This window comes from Bidens hawaiensis, unplaced genomic scaffold, assembly GCF_021521415.1.
Source record: "Bidens hawaiensis isolate Kalapana, Puna unplaced genomic scaffold, B.hawaiensis_p1.1 tig00028313_1, whole genome shotgun sequence".
NCBI lineage: Eukaryota > Viridiplantae > Streptophyta > Magnoliopsida > Asterales > Asteraceae > Bidens > Bidens hawaiensis.
The window spans coordinates 90,195-111,007 of NW_027494622.1; the positions used below are offsets into that span (position 1 = coordinate 90,195).

The 20,813-nt window shown below is 43.2% G+C and overlaps 1 protein-coding gene across 1 annotated transcript; it reads left to right on the plus strand.

The window, feature by feature from the left end:
- Positions 1-18,412: 18,412 nt before the first annotated feature.
- Positions 18,413-18,931, plus strand: LOC143576835 (bet1-like protein At1g29060). Its single transcript, XM_077060847.1, has 3 exons — positions 18,413-18,548; positions 18,619-18,675; positions 18,764-18,931. Exons 1-3 carry the CDS (start codon positions 18,486-18,488, stop codon positions 18,923-18,925), a joined length of 282 nt encoding a protein of 93 aa, XP_076916962.1. The 5' UTR covers positions 18,413-18,485; the 3' UTR covers positions 18,926-18,931.
- Positions 18,932-20,813: the final 1,882 nt, after the last annotated feature.

Consider the following 20,813-nt stretch of genomic DNA (forward strand, 5'->3'; position numbering starts at 1 on the left):
CGACCATTCCAAATTTTCCAACTTAATTATTCTATGATGACTGAATTATATTCAAATATATTAAGATTTGTTATTTATAAAATTAATGATGAACGTTATATTTTTTAGCAACAAATATTTTTCTGTTTAGCTGGTTATGTTTAATTGTTTATGTTAGTATGATTAAACAAAATCTAAGGCGTTATAATACTTGTTATTAATAATCAAATATCATTGAAATAAAAAAAAATTAATGAAATATTGAGGTATATCGAAGTAACGGCGAGAATAAGAAAAGCAATATTCTTAAATATAATCATTTGCGACCATTGAATTCGGCCATCACTATTCGAAGTCACTAAAGGTGTAGTTAGTTGAAAGCACTTCATTGGGTTATGATAAAGTAAAGATGAAACCAATCATTCACATCAACCATTCAATATGCATATATCGTAATATACGGGGAGAGTTTTAGATTTAACAATATTTTGCCATAATAGGAAAATAAAAATAAATCATTTTATATTATTTTTCACATTTTTATTTCAAACGATCACAATAACGTTGCAGTTTACGGGCAACAAGCTACACCCCAATTTTATTTTAGATAACAAAACCGTTCCTAGTAGAAACAAAGTTTTAAACCTTAGGAGCCGAAAACTTACAAAGCCTAAAAAAATTATGAAACCGTTACTATTATATTAAACTGAAATTGGATATATTTCCTATAAGCCTAAAAAGAGTCTTCAAATGGATGATGGATTTTAATGGATTGAAACCCTTTTGAATTACAGTTGCAGGCTTTTATATTGAGTAGAAGTGGTGTTGTCAGATTTGGCCTTTCAAATAAAAAAGAGCTCTAAAAATAAAAATAGTGGTTTTGTGGTCAAAAGAAGTTTCGGACAAGAATTTGCAAGCCGATTTGCTTTTCTCATGGGTGGACCCTAATTTCTAGTTCAGTAACATTCTTGGTGTTTATGATTTGGTTTGATTGGTGAAGAAACACTAATGTACCCCGGGCAGATTACGGATAATCTGAGGGTTAAGTAATGTTTCCCACGAGGGTTAGGTCCAGCAAAGAAGGATGTTCTTCAGATGACCTGCAAAACCGACACCGTGAGCTCGTCACTGAGAAGAGGGGGGTTCCTCCTTGTGACCACCCTCCGGCGTGAGAATCAGACTAGATTGCTCTGAATATAAGTGTATATTGAGAGAAATAGCTAGTGAAGGTAAAATACCAGATCATGATACCGTTCCAAGGTGTTGGAGTATTTATAGCCGAAGGTAGGTTTCCAAGCAGGTACAGCCAGCTGTATAATATTCCTGTTCTACCAACTATGGGCTACGCACGTGCCATGCTGGTTGGTGGGTAGGCAGCGGCTGATAGTGACAAGGCCGGCTGTGTACTGTTCCCTTTCCACCAACTGCAGGCTATGTGCGTGCCGCGACAAGGGTTGGTGAGTAGGCAGCGGCTAATAGTGACAAACAGTACTAGAGCATGCTCCTCGTACTGTTTGTCGGTGAGCTGTCACCCTGTGATTGGTTCATGGGCTGCTTTGGTCAGATCTTGTCTATTTTGTCCATACCTTGGCAGGTATAGTACAAAAGATCTTCCAGAAGCATACAGACCGGCTCATTTGGGCGGGAGTATTCCCGCCTTGCTCATTCCTTCAGGTGACACTGAATTATTGAGTGCCTTGTGCGTGTAGCCTTGCTATTAGTGCGGGTAGCCTTCCCTGATGGCTTGTATCCGCAGCTGCAGGGACAGGCGGGATACTTCACCATTGGGACGCTTTCCCTAAGGGAACAGCTGGCGTACTGCGCGTAAGGTCTTCATCTCTGAGCATGGTGGGTCCTGCGGAACCAGTTGGTCCTTGCGCAAACGTCCCTCTTCAAGGTGAGTCTTGCGGGTCCAACTGGGCTCTGCTGGGACCTACCTCTTCAAGCCCCCCCAGTCCAATGTTCTTCTCATGAATTGTTAATAAGTGAGGTGAGCTTTGGACTTAATCAAGGGGTTTTGAAAAGTATTTGGTTTTAAGGTTGTCCGTGGGGATTCTTCCGCGGTTTCCCTAATGTCACGCAGAAATTCCCGACTTTTCTGCTTGATCTTTGGGTATGATGCGGGTAGGTGTGTAACCTCCTCGCAAGTCAGGAGCGTTGAGTTCCACTTGTGTAGATTCTCCATGAGGTTTTGGTAGTTTTGAACATAGTGATCAATCATGTTAAAACAACCAATTCCATCTTGGAGCTTCAAACAATCTAGTTCTCGACGTTCCCACTATGCGGGGATGTTATTCCCGTTTCCGCAAGCATGGCCCAGAAGATCCTTTTTGGTTTCAATTCCCTGCGGAGTGCTAGGTATGTGAAGGGTTTCGCCTTGACACTGTACCCGCACTCGTCTTATAGTTACTTTACTTCCAAGGTATTCCTGGCTTCAATTCCCTGCGGGTGCTAAGTATGTGAAGGGTTTTGCCTTGACACTGTACTCGCACCTGTCTTATAGTTACTTAGTTGCCTAGGTAAGGGGTATTTTCCCGCTTACTTTTGAATCTTTTTAAAATTCGAAGAGTTGGTGGAAGGATAAGAACAGTCCAAACTGTTGAAACGTCGTCCGACGGTTTCTTCTGACAGTGTCAAGACGTGCAGGAAGTTATGGCGAAGTGACAGTATATGGTCATTCCAGGCGCTTTTTCAGGCGCGTGGGCACGATTTTTCGGGCGCGTGGCCGCGAAATTAATGGCACGCGTCCTTTCAACAGCTGTTGCCAGCTTGCTCTTTGCCACGTGTCATAGTTTCATTGCACCTGCAATTTCTCTCTCTTCCGCATTAAATTCATCGCATTAATTGCGATGAGTATATAAAGGACGAGAGGGTGCACCTTAGTCCACACTTTCTCTTCATCTTCTAAACGATTTCAGGCGAATACTCACTATTCCGTCGAGCATTCTTCTGAAATCGTTGTTCTGTACATTCAAAACATGTCTTCTACCCGTGATTTTGAGGCCACTGCCGAGGAGTCTGAGTTGTTCGTCGAGAACCCGACGTCGACGTTCGAAAAGGACGACAAGAGCACTGCTGGCGAGTGCCAGTGAGCTCTTCCTATTGACCTCTACCAGTACATCGTCCGGAAGTTCATGCTCGAGCCTTTCGAGCCTGAGTTTCCGGAGCCTCATCAGACGGTGTACGATGCCCCCAATGGCAAGATATGGGTGTACGCTGCTTTCTTCGTCTATGGGAATCTGAGGTTCCCATTGACGAAGTTTGTATACCGTGTCTTGGAGAGGTACGGTGTGCATCTGACCGAGGTACACCCGATGGCGATCGCCAAGATCCGCCACTTTGAGTGGGTGTGCCTCATTGTGGGCGTGGAGCCCCACGTTGATCGGTTGATGACCTTCTACTCCTGGAGGTGCATCCAAGGGTGGTACACCTTGGTCAATCAGATCAAGGGTTTGAAGATCTGCGCTACCGAGCGCAGTCTTCGGTCGTGGAAGCGGGAGTTTTTTTATATCTCCGCTCGCGTCATCCCCCTTGCGATGACGTTTAAGAATGGGAGAGGAATCCTCGCCCTTCACGCCCTCAACCACCAGTAGGCGGAATGGTTCGCCAAGATCTCCCGGATCCCGACTCCGGTGTACCGCTTTGCGGAGTCTGGGATGGTGATGCTCGGGATGAGCCGGGTGTGGAAAGAGGCGTCACAGATTCCCATCGTCCTCGAATACGGTTTGAACTCTGTCCCTTACGGTATGCTCTGTCTTCTATGTTGATATAGGTTTTTCTTCTAACTGTTTCTTTTTTTATTTCAGAGGGGAACAACTTGCAGTCGCTCCGGCATCCGCGGGAGGCTGATGGTCCCGCTCGGATGGGTACTCGTGCTCTTGATGAGAACGAGTTTCCCATCCTGGAGCAAACGAGGGATCGGTTTGTGGAGGTGTACCCGCCAGGCCACCCGATTCTGAGCGCCACGCAACCAGGTAAGGAGTTATTCAACCCTCGACCTCTCAATGCTGAAACCTCTGCTGGAATTCCTCTAATTCTGTCATCTTCTGATGAGGAATCCGCAGACGGTCCTTTCTTCACGCGGAAGAAGAAGGCTGCTGGCGGAAAGGGCAAGGCGAAGGTTACCTTCGCCGATCAGGGGAACCGGTCAAACTCAGAGACCGAGAGCGAGGAGGCGGCGGAGAACCCAGGTGGTGTTGAGACCACTGCTCCGGAGGCTGAGACGACTGTCACCTCCGAGCAGCCCAGGACGACGACGGTGACCGGTATGAAGAGGCCGGCTCCATCGGGTTCGTCCCCGCCTGTTCGCACCTTTAGGCTCAAGAAAATCCGTAAGTATAATCTTCCTTTACTTTTACTGCATAGCTTTCCACCATTATACTTATATCTTTTTTGTGCAGGCGTGGATGCTACCGCATTCCAGGGTGGAGCGGGAGGTAGCAGTTCTGGACCCATGAAGGTAGGTTTGGTCAACCTACCTGAGGCGATGACCCAGGCGACTGCGCCTGCTTCAGTTGGTTCAGTTGCTCATCCCGTTGAGCCAACTGTTCCAGCTGTAACCTTATCCCCGCCGGCTGTCAGTGCCATTTTCACCGAATCCGTCACTGAGCCGGCGGTGATTTCTCTTGCGGGTTCTTCCGCAGCCGCGGCCACGGTTGTGAGTTCACCTCCGGTGAGTTCACATCCGTTGGTTTCCGCCGCGGCAGCCTCCACCGTGTCTCCTCCGGCGCCTGCGACTACGGCCAGTCCTTCAGGTACGTTTGGGGTTGTGGCGTCTAGCCAATCCTTGCCTCCTTCCCGTCTCCTTGACCTTTTGGATGGATATCCCTTAGGTTCAGGTGATGGGTTTGGTAGCTATCGGCCTGTTGTCGACCCTACAGGTGCGTAGGGTTATTTTGGCCTATATGCCTTTCATCATTTCTTTCTCTTAACTGTTTTTTGTTTTATTGCAATTCGTGATTCCAACGAGGTGTATGCTCCACGGTGGAAGATCCGCCGGGGAACGACCCTCCGGACTGCTGAGGACTGCGTCGAATGGGCGCGTCACGCCGCCCCAAGAGGTGTGCTGGGGGAGGCCATGGCCAGCTACCAGGAGGGTAGGCTGTCCAACGAGCTCCGAATCCTTCTCGCCCGGATGCAGCCGCGCGTCGAGCTAATTTGTCGTGAAAACGACAAGTTGAAGACGGCGCGTAGCCTTGAAGTGGCTCAGGCGCGGGCCATCCGGGAGGAGAACGCGAAGCTTACCGCCATTGCTGCGGAAAAGGAGAAGGCCTTCAAGGCCCTTGATGTTGACGTTCAGGCTCGTCTGGAGGCCCGTTCCAAGGCTGCCCAAGCTGTTAACGAACAGCTTCGGCTGGCCAAGGAAACTGCAAGGAACGCAACCGAGAGGGCCACCAAGGCTGAAGCTGCTGCTGAGCCTCTACGTATCGAAAATGAGGAACTTAAAGCCAAATTAGAAGGGCTCCAGCAGGCTCATGATGCCTTGGCCATGGAAGATGCCAAGAAGCTCCAAGAGATCTTGGACCAGAGGGGGGTGCTTGACCACATTGAGCGTAAGCTAAAGGGCGTCGAAGAGGCTGCAGCCAAAGATGTGTTGCTTGCCAACCTCACAAAGAACGAAGCCGAACGCGCCCGTAATGAAGCTCAAGCTGCCCTCCAGGAGGCTCTGGTTGCCAAGGAATGGCTTCTTCGAGAAGCGTTGTCGCAGGTATGCGCAGCTTCCTAACTTCTAACTTCTTTACGCTTTTCCTTACTCTTGAGTTTTTGACAAACTTCTGTTTTGTAGGTTGTGCATCGGGTGTCCACGAACACATCATATGACGATGCGATGAGCGCAGCCCTCAACGCTTCTCATCAGGATGGGGAAAAGGCTGGCTTCCTGCTTGGTCTAGGGTTTGTTGAACAAGGCATCCCGCCTTCCAACTTCCCTCTTTACAATGTGGATACTGAAGCTGCGTATGACCAAGCAGTGAATCAGTATGCTGCCTTCCCGCATCCGGTGGTGGAGAAGGTGAACGAGATTGCTGCTGCTGATGATGGGCTAGCTATCCTTAAAGCTTTCCTTGAACCGCCACACTCTACTGAAGGTGCGGGTCCAAGTGGAAGTGGTCCTGAAGCTTGATCCTTTAGATCCCTTTCCACCATTAGAGTAGATTTTTATTTTTGTATAGCTTCTTTTGTATGCGGGTATGTACCCAGCAATCTTTGTAATATTTGAATTTTGATGGAATAAAGATTATTTGCTAATGCCTTGCCTTGTTTATTTCACGCATATTCTGATTTAACTTAGCAATTTCTTTAGTACTTAGATAAGTTAACTTTTCAACATGGCAGATAATAAGTTAAAGTTTTGCTTCCTCTTTCGTGATTGTGTGGGCAAGACCGTCACTTGCACTTAGTAGGATGGCTAAACTTTACCTATATCTGACCTGCGTGGAAGTTTTCCTCGTCCTTTCCTTTAAAATTTTCTAAGTGTTTTGAATAAGTTAACCTTTCGACGCGCGGTTGCCAATAGGTCAATGTTCAGTTTCCTTTATCATGATTGTGCGGGTAGGACCGTCACTTTCATTTATTGGGATGACCAAACTTCACCTATAGCTGACTTGCGTGAAGGTTTTCCTTAGAAATTTTTACCGTTTTATGTGTTTATGCGGGTTTTGCCGCCTTCCACACGCAACGACTTCTTCCCATATTTATGCGGTGAATACCGGCATAGCAGCGTGGGAAGTTCATAAGTATAAAGGTAAGGCTATCAACACAATGTGAAAGGAGAATCATTTCCATTAGAAGTGGCTCTAGGCCTTTTCTTTACAAATATGGAATTGATCTACATGTAACATTTGCGTAATTGAGCTCCGTTCCATGTTCTTGGGATAGGAGTGCCATCGAGCCTTTCGAGCCGGTATGCGCCTTTTCCCAAAACTTTCTTGATAATGTATGGTCCTTCCCAGACCGGTGCCAGTTTTCCTGGGCGCTCTTGGTTTGAAACCTCGTTGTTACGCAATATGTAGTCTCCTACATTGAAGTTGCAGAGTTTTACCCGCGTGTTGTAGTACTTTTGCATTTGTAGCTTGTAGTTTTCTTCACGCGCTGCGGCTAAGTCTCTGCGTTCCTCGGTTAGCATAAGGTCTAACCGTCTTTCCGCATCATTGTCTTCTGGCTGAATTAAGACCCTTGGTGAGGGCAAACCAATTTCGACTGGGACCATGGCTTCAGTGCCATAAGTGAGGCTGAACGGGGTTTCTCCCGTACTGGCCTTTTTCAGCGTTCTGTTTGCCCAAAGGACGTGTGGAACTTCGTCTACCCAGCCGGATCTGTGTTCTAGGAGTCTTTTCTTTATGCCTTCGACGATGCTTTTATTTGCTCTTTCCACCTCACCGTTACCTTGCGGGTGTGCCACTGAGGTAAAGGTGTGGGTGATTTGAAGTTCTTCTAGCCACTTTTGTAGCTTCTTGTCAGCAAAGTTGGTGCCGTTATCGCTCACCAAAGTCTGTGGAAGTCCAAAAAGACAAATAATAAATTCCCAAATAAATTTTTTAATATATTTTGCGGTTGTTTGGGCTAAGGGTTTTGCTTCTATCCACTTGGTGAAGTAGTTGATGGCTACCACTATGAACTGAACGTTTCCTGCTGCTGTAGGAAATGGGCCTGTCACATCGATGGCCCACTTCTGAAATGGCCATGAAGAGGTGACTGGAACAAGTTCATTCTTCGGGCGATGCGTGTTGGGTGCGTAGAGCTGGCAAGACCTACACTTTCTGATGTATGCTAGCGCATTAGTATGCATCCCCGGCCAAAAGTATCCCGCGTTGTTTTGCTTAGCTACAACAGCGCGTGGACCTGCGTATACTCCACAGATGCCTTCGTGTACTTCCCTTAGGAGGTAGTCAGCATCCTGGTTGTCCACGCATCTTAAGAGTGGGCCAAGAAAGTTACGTCTGTAAAGGATGTCATCGTTAAGTTGATAGTTTAATGCTTTACAACGTATTTTTCTTGCCTGTGTTTTTGACTCTGGTAGTATACCCGCTGCAAGGTAATTTATTATTGGTGTTATCCACGTTTCTGTACCGGTTTGGATGACACAAAATTCCTTGTGCGGGACTGATGGTGCTTCAAGTAGTTCAATGCGGATGTCCTTTCCCAAATGGGTGAAGGCTAATGATGCAAGCTTGCTTAACGCATCCGCAGATTTGTTTTCGCTACGCTTGACGTGTATGACTTTACAATCATTAAAATCGCGCATAAGGGTTTTTGCTTGTGCAAGGTACAGGGCCATTGTGTCGTTCACGGCCGTGTACGTTCCGTTTATCTGATTGGCTACTAACATGGAATCTACGTGGGCTTCCAAGTTTTTCACTCCCATTTTACGCGCAATTCTCAGCCCTGCCAAGAATGCTTCGTACTCGGCTTCGTTATTCGTACTTAGAAAGTCCAGTCAATAGCGTAAGTGTATTCTTGGCCTGCTGGGTTGGTTAATTTCATCCCTGCGCCTGAACCCTCGTTGCTGGCTGCTCCATCGGTATAGAGTCGCCAGACATCATTGATGTCTTGTGCTGGGGAGGGTTGAGCCTCCTCCTGGCACTCTTTCTCCCGCGAAGCGGGGACTTCTGCAATAAAGTCGGCCAGGACCTGGCCTTTCATAGCTGGTCTTGGCTTGTACTTTATCGCATATTCCCCCAACTCAATTGCCCATTTGGCTAGACGTCCCGATAATTCGGGTTTGCCTAGAACGTTTGCGTGTTTGAAGTTGGTGAGAATGGTGATTGGGTGACCCTGGAAATATCGTCTCAGTCTGTGTGAAGCTTGTACAAGTGCTAAGACTAATTTTTCCAAGGTGGAGTACCGGGTTTCTACGTCTGTTAGGACACGGCTAACATAGTAAATAGGCATCTGGATACCTTTCCGCTCTACTAGCAGGACTGCCCCGGTTGCTCTATCTGTGGCAGAAAGGTATATGATTAATTCCTCCCCCGCTTCCGGTGCTGTGAGTGTTGGGAGTTCGATCAAGCATGACCGAATTTCCTGAAAAGCTGCTTCCGCTTCTGGTGTCCAGCGGAAGTGCGTTTTCTTTAAACAGTTTCTCAATGTTGACACGAATGGGAACGACCTATCCGCATGGTTTGACAAAAAGCGGTTAAGTGCGACTAGGCGTCCATTCAGTGTCTGAGCTTGCTTGATGGTAGTAGGTGATTCCATTTTGATAATGGCTTCAACCTTTTCAGTGTTCGCTCTGAAGCCATCTTTAGTAACAATGACTCCCTAGAACTTCCCTTCTTCCATCCCAAAGGAACACTTGCTCGGGTTGAGCTTCATGTTTATCTTTCTGAGCGTGTTGAAAGTTTCTTCGATGTCTTTCAACATCGCTTCTGGCTCAGGGCTTTTGATGACCAAATCATCCATGTAGACTTCCAAGTTTCTCCCAATTTGGGCATGAAACTCTTTGTCCATCAGGCGTTGGTATGTGGACCCTGCATTCTTAAGTCCGAATGGCATCATTTGATAACAAAATGTGCCATCGGGCGTCCGAAATGCGGTTTTGTCCTGATCATCTACAGCCATGTGGATTTGATGGTACCTCTTATATGCGTCAAGGAAGCATTTAAGGCGAAACGGTGCTAATGAATCCACTTTGAGGTCAATTTCGGGTAACGGGTAACAATCTTTGGGGCATGCTTTGTTTAAATCTTTGAAATCTATACACATGCGCCATTGTTTGTTAGCCTTCGGTACCATAACGGGATTTGCAACCCATGTTTGATATCTACTAACGCGTACGATGCCCGCGTCAAGGAGTTCCTTGACTTGGGTTCTACACGCGTTAGCCTGTTCCGCCCCCATTACTCTGCGCTTTTGTATGACTGGCGTAAAAGCCGAGTCACACTTGAGCTTATGCTCTGCTTTACTTCGCGGTACACCAGTCATATCAGCTGGTGTCCACGCGAAGATGTCAGCGTTTCTTTGTAAAAAGCGTTTGAGTAAGGTGCACGTAGGATCAGCGATTGTTGGGCCAATTGTAACAGCCTGGTCAGGGTATCTGCCATTGAGGGCTCATTTTTCTGGTTCGGTAATGGTTGGTTTAGCCATCTTTGGTTTGGGTTTATATGAAACGGATGCGATGCATACCTGGGGGATACCGATGATCATCGCTACACCCTGAGCAGTTGGCCATCCCATCATGCCGTGGACTGAAGATACCACGGCGTTGAATCTTGCCATCCCGTCTCTCCCGAAGAGAATGTTGTATGTGTGATGTGGCTTGCTCATTACGACGAAGTCCACGTCTTCTGTGCGGGAGTATTTCCCGTCCGTGAGAATGACGGGGAAAGATAGGATACCTAGGGGGTGTTTGTGCTGCCGTCGAACCCTTCCATTGAGGCGTTAACCGTTTCCAGGCGCTCTTTGTCTTCGTCGTCTAGCTTGTCGAAGAACTGCCTGTACATAACCGTTGACGAGGCGCCGTTATCCGCAAGAGTGCGGGAAGTTATGTAATGCCCCAGCTGGCTTTTGATGACGATGGGGCCTTCCTTGCTGGGTCCTCCTGGCACTCGCGGGAAGCGTACCTCAGCTTCCTTCCATTCACATGGTTCTGTCGTTCGTCTTTTTCTTCCACTGATGTTGCCATGAACCATGTGGATGCTGATGTCAACGGGCTTTCGTTCATTGCCTTTATACCGGTTATCATTCCTTCCTCCATTCTTGATTGATGCCACAAGGTGTGCAAGCCTTCCATCCTTGACGAATGTTTCAACAACATCCTTCAAGGATGTACACTCCTCTGTACTGTGACCCTTTGTCCCGTGGAAGTCACAGAATTTGCTCTGATCCGCATTAGGTCGTTGTCGGATCATTGGAGCTTTTGGCCATGGCAGTTTTTCGGTGGCAAATATCTCCGTGACGCTTTTGGTGAGTGGCGTCCACCGGTGTTTTCTGCTTGAAGGGTGCGTGTTATCCCTTCCGCCAACAAGAGGGCGAGAGCTGGATGAGGTGTCAAAGTTTACCCTTGACTGCCAAATACCTAGCTTCCTCTTCTTGTTCTGCCGGGCGATCCGAACATTGTTTTCTCTGGTCCTCTGCGTGTAGAGATGTGTACTTTGGGGAAGATCCCTACCCAGTTGCTTCTCCGTCTCGGCAAAGCGCTTGGCCGCCGTCATGATGGCATCCCATGTGGATGGCATGCCGTCCTTACCTGTCAATGTGCGGATAAGCTCCGGGTATTCGGCGCCCTGGATGAAAGCGGCGCGAACAAGATCTTCACTTATGTTGCCCAGACTCAGCTTTTTGGAGTTGAAGCGAGTGATGAAGTCTAGCAAAGATTCATCTTCCTCTCTCACGCAGTTGAGGATCGTCCACTGCTCTTCAGTATATTTCCTCTGTTGACTGAAGTGTTGGCTGAACTTGTGTTGAAAGTCCGCCCAATCATAGATGTGGTGGACTGGTAAACGATCAAACCACGCCCTGGCTGCTCCAACCAGCGTCATTTGGAACATATAACACCACGTGGGTTCCGTCCAGTTACTGACGGTTGCCCCCGCTATGAATCTGTTCAAGTGATCGTCTGGGTCGGATAGACCATCATAAGTACCGATGTTGGACATCTGTTTGGCACTTCTCGGGGCGATTGCTTCCGCGATGCCCCTTGCAAAATTGGACTTTCCCGCATTTGCGGCAGTTGGTCTAAAGGTTTTGGAGAAGTCACGTGGGTTTCCTCCCGCGTTCCTTGGTTTGAAGGTTTCTCCAAAATTCCTTCTTGGTTGGAAGTCCGTTTCCTTACGCTTCCCTTTCGCCCTATGGCGAGGGTTTGCGTCGGTGTCGGATTCCTCCCGATCATTGTCCGAGTACTCGCACTCACTGTTCATGTTGAGCTGTTGTCGAGTATTTCCGAATTCGTCAGCCTGTTGGAGTGAACGCAAGCGTTCATCCAACTCAGCTTGGAACTCTTTCTGACGTGCCTCGGCCCACGCCTTAACTTGATCGAGTGTTTGGCGAGGGAGCCTCGCCTGTTTCTCCAACTGGGCATCAGTGAACCCCAGTGAAATATTGTTTACTGCACTTGCCCCGGCTTGGGTAACCGGGGTAGTGTTCGTAAAATTTGTATAACCGTCGGTGTTCCCCCCAGTAGCTGGGGTTGTGGTTACCGGGGTTTCATGGTCACTTACTGGCCTTGGGACCGGAGTAACGTTAACCATTTCTTCTGAAATTTTGAAAAAACTGAGAATTAGTTCTAGCTTTTATGCACGGATGGCGCCAATGAAGAAACACTAATGTACCCCGGGCAGATTACGGATAATCTGGGGGTTAAGTAATGTTTCCCACGAGGGTTAGGTCCAGCAAAGAAGGATGTTCTTCAGATGACCTACAAAACCGACACCGTGAGCTCGTCACTGAGAAGGGGGGGGGGGGGTTCCTCCTTGTGACCACCCTCCGGCGTGAGAATCAGACTAGATTGCTCTGAATATAAGTGTATATTGAGAGAAATAGCTAGTGAAGGTAAAATACCAGATCATGATACCGTTCCAAGGTGTTGGAGTATTTATAGCCGAAGGTAGGTTTCCAAGCAGGTACAGCCAGCTGTATAATACTCCTGTTCTACCAACTATGGGCTACGCACGTGCCATGCTGGTTGGTGGGTAGGCAGCGGCTGATAGTGACAAGGCCGGCTGTGTACTGTTCCCTTTCCACCAACTGCAGGCTATGTGCGTGCCGCGACAAGGGTTGGTGAGTAGGCAGCGGCTAATAGTGACAAACAGTACTAGAGCATGCTCCTCGTACTGTTTGTCGGTGAGCTGTCACCCTGTGATTGGTTCATGGGCTGCTTTGGTCAGATCTTGTCTATTTTGTCCATACCTTGGCAGGTATAGTACAAAAGATCTTCCAGAAGCATACAGACTGGCTCATTTGGGCGGGAGTATTCCCGCCTTGCTCATTCCTTCAGGTGACACTGAATTATTGAGTGCCTTGTGCGTGTAGCCTTGCTATTAGTGCTGGTAGCCTTCCCTGATGGCTTGTATCCGCAGCTGCGGGGACAGGCGGGATACTTCACCATTGGGAGGCTTTCCCTGCGGGAACCGCTGGCGTACTGCGCGTAAGGTCTTCATCTCTGAGCATGGTGGGTCCTGCGGAACCGGTGGGTCCTGCGGAACCAGTTGGTCCTTGCGCAAACGTCCCTCTTCAAGGTGAGTCTTGCGGGTCCAACTGGGCTCTGCTGGGACCTAGCTCTTCAATTGGTTTAAGCAAAAACCTGTTTAATTAGACTGGTTATGGTTTTAGAAAGATTGGTTTAAGCAAAAAAACCTATTTAATTATATTGGTTATGGTTTTATAAAACAACTATAACCAGTTTGGCTTGGTTCAGGGTATCTGAACTGGGAAACCTTGATCAAAATGATTTGGTTTGACGGTTATATGATTTTAAACACTCTTTTACTTTTCTTTTAAAGTATAAAGTTTAAATAATTTTTTATATAATAAGATGATCATGCATATTAAATAAAGAAAAAACATCCGCACCATGTAGAATCAAATTCATAGCAAAGTTGTTAGTGTTCGGGAAGGACGAGATATAGGCAAAGAGGTTATTTTTAATGAAACGCTTGACTCTTTAAAAACCATGCATGCAAAACATAGTTCAAAATATATAGTACTAGTGTATTAATTAATAATGTTTCCAAAATCTATATATATACTATAAATAAAGCTTTCTAAATGTCACATGTCATTACTATATCGATCCTTACAAAATTTTCTCTCCTCTCTCTCTCATATTAAATACATTTCTCTTTTTAATGTTTCATTTTCAATTTTTAATACATCCTAATTTAATAGAATTAATACCATAATAAATATGTAATTTGTTTAATATAAAATATATTGCATTAGTTAATAATATTAGATTTTTATAAGTAACCAATACGAAACGGGTGAGTTTTTTTAATCAATTAAAGTATCAAACATTGTTAATGTCAAAACAGTTTAAGATTAGAATGAGTTTTGGTCCACGAGTTGGTTTAAAAAGTAGTCATTTACAACTAAGTTTTGATATAGAAAATTACATAAAAATAATTTATTATTTATGAATTTTCTAACGACTTTTTATTTCCAAATTGCGTAATGTGTAACTTTTTACCGTATAATATTATCTTTATATATGTGTTACATTTTTTTATTTCACATTATATTATTATTTAATAAATTACTTATTTTAACCCGTGTGTTACACGGATAACTAACCTAGTTGAATATATACAAAGCCATCACTAAAAGAGGAAGTCATGTTAGAGTAAAAAATAGTAACATACACAACATATAAAAACATTAAATATACAACATTACAAGAAGATAAGAAGAAGCAAAGATCACATAAGCTAGGCCGGTATACCCTCCCCTAAAGGTCACTAACTACAATACCACGTTACGATGAACTCCAATTTAATATCATGTATTCACAGAGGTATATAACCCTAAACAAAACTCGCTCAATCCACTCATTGCAAGTGAGTCTAGGTCTGCTTCAACTCTTCATCCCCTACACAAAGAGGGTTTCAACTACTTTAATTTATGTCGTCTCTTGTCTGTTCTTCACATACCCATAAAATCTCAATCTCATCTCCATTGTTCTATCTTCTAGCCACCCATAATTTTTCCCTAGAAACCTCATGATACACCTAGTTAAAAACAAACCTTCTCGTCTTAGAAAAATTTATGTCTTTATACTCGCAAGTTCAACATCTAAATTTTAAATTTTAGGGTTGTGATACTCACTACTTAAGAGCATTAACATTCCCATCACTATTTTTACTCTATAATTTAAATAAATATCATATTTTTCAGAATCTATCGCATTCTAAAAAATCTTTCACCATTTTCATCTTTATCTTACTCACGAAGACTTATTTTATTATATTTATCGTTTTTACACTCTCAAAATAATTTGATATAGGATGAATAGTAGATTTTCATATATGAAAGCTACCCTAGCGATTTTTCAAAATATAGGGGTGGGTTATATAAATGATGGATAGGTTGTAATGAGTTTTTAGTATATTTAGAAAAAAAAATTTAGATAAGGGAGTAGTTGATGGCAGGATTGTGAATGCTCTAAGGGTATGTTTGGTTAGAGGTAATGAAACGGGAAAAAATAGAATGGACAGGGAAATGAAATTCATCATTATCATTTCTTTGTCTTATTTGGTTAACTCATGAGAATAAAATGAATTATTACTTTATGTTCTTTGGTATAAAAAAATTGTAGGAATAAAATAAAATAATAAAAATGTTCCTATCTCAAAACAATTTTTTTTAACAAAAATAAACTGCAATGGCGACAGTGGTGGTAGCTTCAGAGACGAAAACGGTGGCGACGATCGTGTGGCGGTCAGGCGGCAGGGGTTGTGGTTATAATGGTGGTGGGGGTGGCGGCGGTAGTGATGGCGATGGTAGGGTGGTGGTGACAATGGTGGTGGTCAAGAAACGACAGCGATGGTGGTAGTGATGGTCAGGCTACGGTGGTGACAATGGTTGCGGTGCTTACGACGACGATGGTGGTGGCGACGACGACGATGACGGTGGCGGTTAGGTGGCAGTGGTAGTGGTGGTGGGGACGACGACGATGGTGGTTAGGTGGTGCTGGCGGTGGCGATAGTAGTGGTGGTGGTGGTTGTTGTTAAGTGATGATGTTGTTAAGAAAGTAAGATAAATGAGGAATGAAATGAAAAAAAAGAAGGGGTGAGAAGGAATTGTTTTGATAGAATGAGATTACATGTGTAATGAATAATTTCATTCCATTGAGCAACCAAATACCACTTTTACACTTCCACGCAATGAATCATTTCATTCTCCTGGTCATTATTGCATACCAAACACTACCTAAGGGTATGCTTGAGATGTGGTAATGGAATGGACGAGAGAATGGAATGAAATGAACGGGAGAATGAAATGGACAAAGGAATTGAATGGATCATCACTATTTTATTGTCTTATTTAGTTACCATGTAATAACAAGGAATGAAGTAGGTTATTACTTTATGTTGTTAGGTAGGCATAAAAAGGAAGGAATAAAATAAAATTGGTGGTTAGCGGTGGTGGTGGTGGTGGGTATTGGTGGTCGGTGATTGTGGTTGGCGGTAGTGATAATGGTGGTGGGCTACAAACGGTGGTGGGAGGCAGTCAATGATGGTTGTTGGCGGTGGCAGTAGGCGGTCAGTGACGGTGGTTGGTGGTGGTAGGTGATGTAGTGGGTAGCGAGGGTGGTGATGGGTAGTGGCAATGCTATAAAAGTCGGATTCCAAGGCTTTGAAATTGACGATTAGTCGGTCCTCGGTCCTCCGCCTTGGCGACTATTTCCAACTCAGACACTGTACTCGGCCACGGTCAAACTCGCACAAGACTAGGTCTACTCGATGCTATTTGACCCTACTCACCCAACAATTTTGACTTTTTTTAGTAAGAACTCTTAAAAACAACCTAAAACAATAATTCAATCCCAAACATGATGAATTGTTTCGCATGTATAATTTGAATTATGCTTATTTTTCATAAGAATTATTCTTATTTTAACATGAAATATGCTTATTTTTCATAAGAATTATTCTTATTTTGACGTGAATTATGTTTGTTTGACACACACACACACATATTATATATATATATATATATAAAATCTAGTAATTATTTTTCGCTATATTTATCATCCAAGAGTACTCTGAGTACTCCCTCAAAAGGTGTGGGCGGTGGTAGTGGTTGGCGGTGGTTGGCGCTAATGAAGGGGGCAGGGGTTGTGGCGGTGGTGGGTGTTAGCGGTGATGGCGGCGGGAGGGAGTAGGTGGGTGGCTGGTGGCGACCATGGTGGTTGGTAGCGGTAGTGGTGATGGTCGGTGGTAGTAATGGGAGGGCGGTGGAGGTGATGTAGGGTGAAAAGAGGGAATGTAAAAAACCAAAGGGGGTTGGATGAAATGAATTTGGGTAGTGGTGCAAATGAGTCGAGTCGCTCGCGAGCTACTCGAGATCGACTCGTGAAAAAGCTCAATCGATCCGAGCCTAAAAGTAAGCTTTTTTATAAACGAACCCGAGTGTAAAAGTAAGCCACGAGCTTGAGCCGAGAAGTAAAATCGTTTAACAAACGAGCCTGTCATTTATCTCACCGCGTTGTCTTGCTTTCGGGTGAGTGTTCACGAGCGCTGGCCTTAGGTGAGGGTTTTCTCGAATCGAAAGACGAGTGTGTCCCGATGCGGTGAAATTACTCAGTAGCCTATTAAAAGGATTCGTTATCCGTTATAAAAAAAAGTTAAACTAGGAATCGTCATTTCAGTTATGAGCTAACGAACTAACATAAATGTGAAAAAAAAGAAAATAATATATATTAACCATCGGGCTCAATAAAATCCCTTACTTCTTATTCCAAAAGTTGGTATGGGCCTGGGCTTGAGCCCAATTAGGCCACCTATCTTGCAAATTGCAAGGTTTGGTGTGGCTATTGGGGGCCTATTGGCATTTGTTTGCTTTGTTGAAAAAATCAAAAGCAATAACGAACATCAACTGCTGCTTCATTGAAATAAGTACAGCTCGTAATGCATGATTTACAAGTATGCAAGTTTCCTTTTCTTGTAAGTTACTTTCATCGCACGATCATTTTCCGGTTTTCCATTGTGCTTTTATTTATTATTATTAAACGAATTTATTTTCTCTATTCGAAAGGCGACTTTGATTGGTAATCAGAAGAATCGCCGGCGAACAGTCAATTACAGAAATTAACCTCCGATATTCTGTTTTCCTGTATATGTATTCGTCTGTTATTGATTTATTAAACCGTAAATATCAATGTTTATGCAAATCACTCGAAATATATTACTGTATGTATTTAGGAAGTTATGGCTTAATAAACATCCTCTCTCTTCTAGATTGCCTATACTTACCTTGGAATTTTTATCTGATTTTGTGTTGCTCGTATCATACATAATATTCTCAACTTTTCACTAGATTTTATTTAAAAAGTAGCAGCAAACGGGCAACACTGCCACTTTTTTAATTTGAATCTTATTGTATGTGGCGCATATCATAATGATATGATATTTATTAACCTCTCTGAATTTAACATGGTTTAAATAAAACTTTTACATGTGAATTTCAGATTTTCTTGCTTTTTAATGGCGTCTAGTTCTCACAAAGGTAGCGGTTACTATGGCGCGGTTCCATTTAGATCAAGGTATTAATAATTTATAATTTTCTCAAGTTTATTTCACAGTAAGCTAGTAGAAAAGTAAAAATTGCATCACCTATTGAACTTGGTTTTAAAACGCGCATCTGAAAATTGGTGAAAGTTAGGGTTTGTATGAAGCTTTTTATGTAAAAACGACCTAATTAAGGTACGGAGAAATTATGAAATGGTTAATTGGTAGAATGTTTAAATTCACTGACTTCATTTATATGCTCATTTTTTTTCAAATCTTAACAGAGAAGGGCTTACCACCAGACCCGTTACTAATTCTGATGAAATCCAGCTGCGCATTGATCCGATGCATGCTGACCTGGATGATGAGATCAACGGCCTCCATAATCAAGTTAAACAGTTAAAGAACGTAAGTAAGTTTTATATTTATTCTTTATTTTTGAGCAGTTAAAGAATGTTTTTTTATTGTGGTGTAATAGGTAGCATCAGAGATAGAGTCAGAAGCCAAGAATCAAAATGAGCTTATTAGTCAACTGGTAAGTTTTCATAACAATGTGGCCATGTGGGTTTAATTTACAATATTTGGAAAACAAAAGATTTATTAATCTGTCGTGTTGTTTGCAGCAAATGGCATTAATGAAAGCTGAAGCAGGGGTGAAGAACAACATGAGGAAGTTAAACAAGAGCATCATTCAATCTGGATCGAACCATGTTCTTCATGTTGTTCTGTTTGCGCTTTTTTGCGTTTTCCTGGTTTATATGTGGTCTAAAGTTTCAACAAGATGAGCTGTTAAGGTGTGTTTCATATGTGTTTTGGTATTTTAGAAAATATGATTTACATTATACCACTTGTTTACAATGGTCTATATCATACGTATATACAAACTATGTTTCTGATACCCTGTCCAAAACCTAACGCTAATCAAGATAGTTATCACCTTTACAAGTTTGTCTTTTAAGTATGGTAGAGATTATTGATCTAGATTTTACAAATTTTGGTTCAAAAGACGAGAGATCTAAGAAGAAAAATAATATTTCTCATATAGGACAACTAAGTTTAGGGCACCTCCAATGGTGCCTATATGGCACCATCCCAAAATTTCAAACCAAAGTAACAAACTAGTGACACCATTGGAGTGACACCATTTAACAAAAGTGGTTTGTGGACAAGAACTCTTACAAATGGTTTAGAGTGGGCCCGGGTCATTCAAATAAAGGGATAAAAAGCTAATGAGGTGGCAGTTTGAAACAAGAACTAGATAATAACCATTGGAGGAGAAATAAAATTTCTTATATGTTGGTTTGAAATCTAATGAGTCATGCTAAGTTGACAGTTTGAAACAATGATACGCGTGTTGCATTGGAGATGCTATTCTTAGTTAGAAATTTTTTGTTTTTGTTTTGTGTTCTTTATTGTCATTATTTACCTTCCACTCTTCCAGGCAACTCAGGGGGTTGGGTTTGTGAAGGCTTTGGGCCTGTTTTGAACTCATGGAGGTTAACAAGTAGAATCACAAACGGGTTGGTTTTAGTTAAGTTATTTTAGGCCCGTATTTTATATTTTCATAATTCATACACATGTTTCCATTAAATATCAACAATAAATATACAACTTACACAAAATTATATAAGCTAAACTTGTTTTGAGCACAAAAAACGTTTAACATATACAAAAACATACAACCTACTTATGTAAACAACTCAATAACTATATACATTACACAAAATTACATATATCCTACATGTGTAGATTAATATTAACAAAAATATACAACTTTCACAAAAATATATAACATACACTTGTGCTTTTGCATAAAACATATAACATACATATGTGTTTCAGCATCAAGTATATATACAAAAACATATAACATACGTATGTATTTCAGCATCAAGTATATATACAAAATCATATAACATACGTATGTATTTTAGCATCAAGTATATATATATATATATATATATATATATATATATATATGCTATACATGTATATAAAATACAATCTTCAAATGTTATTGTTAATATTAAACAAGTAAGTATTTCTACCCATGCGTGTTGCAGCGGAGTGGTGTCACACCCGGCCCTGAGCGGCGGAAACAGCCGGGCGCGCGCGAGTGGGGATTGATACTTAAGCACGGGCCATTGCAAAACATTCAAAGATTTTTATTGCGCATGAGAAGTTTAATACAAATACATTACATTGTTTAAGGATTACATAAAAAACATCCAAGTACAAAAACTGAAGATTTTCTCGCCATATCCCCTTGCGCGGCGGGTAACCGTGCGCATCGAGGGGATAAAACCAAAATCTTCCAAAAAGCTTGTTTTAGATGTTCAGCGTGTGGTGCTCTAAGTGTGACTCCATGCGCTACCTAGTTATCTCCTGAAAGACACGTAAAAACATTTGAATCAGTATAAACTGAGTGAGTTCACAAGTTTTAGTAACTTGATAAATCGTATTGCATCATAATCTTGATACAAATCATTCTGAAACATAATTCTGGTAGCATCATTAAACACATGCTTGGTAAAACATAGTTATATCAACATATTCTGATAAAATCGTTCCGCGGGTTACGCGCGAACATTTCTGGGAACTGTGCTCGTCTGTGTAAGTGGCGCTGCCACTACGAGCTAAAATAACGTAATACCGTCCCGCGGGTTACGCGCG

Bases quoted from the DNA above. Each gene is read 5' to 3' on its own strand.
- LOC143576835 (XM_077060847.1), top strand. From the start codon at position 18,486: ATGCATGCTGACCTGGATGATGAGATCAACGGCCTCCATAATCAAGTT. The intron at 18,549-18,618 runs GTAAGTAAGTTT...GTGGTGTAATAG, and splicing joins AAGTTAAACAGTTAAAGAAC to GTAGCATCAGAGATAGAGTC. The intron at 18,676-18,763 runs GTAAGTTTTCAT...TGTTGTTTGCAG, and splicing joins ATGAGCTTATTAGTCAACTG to CAAATGGCATTAATGAAAGC.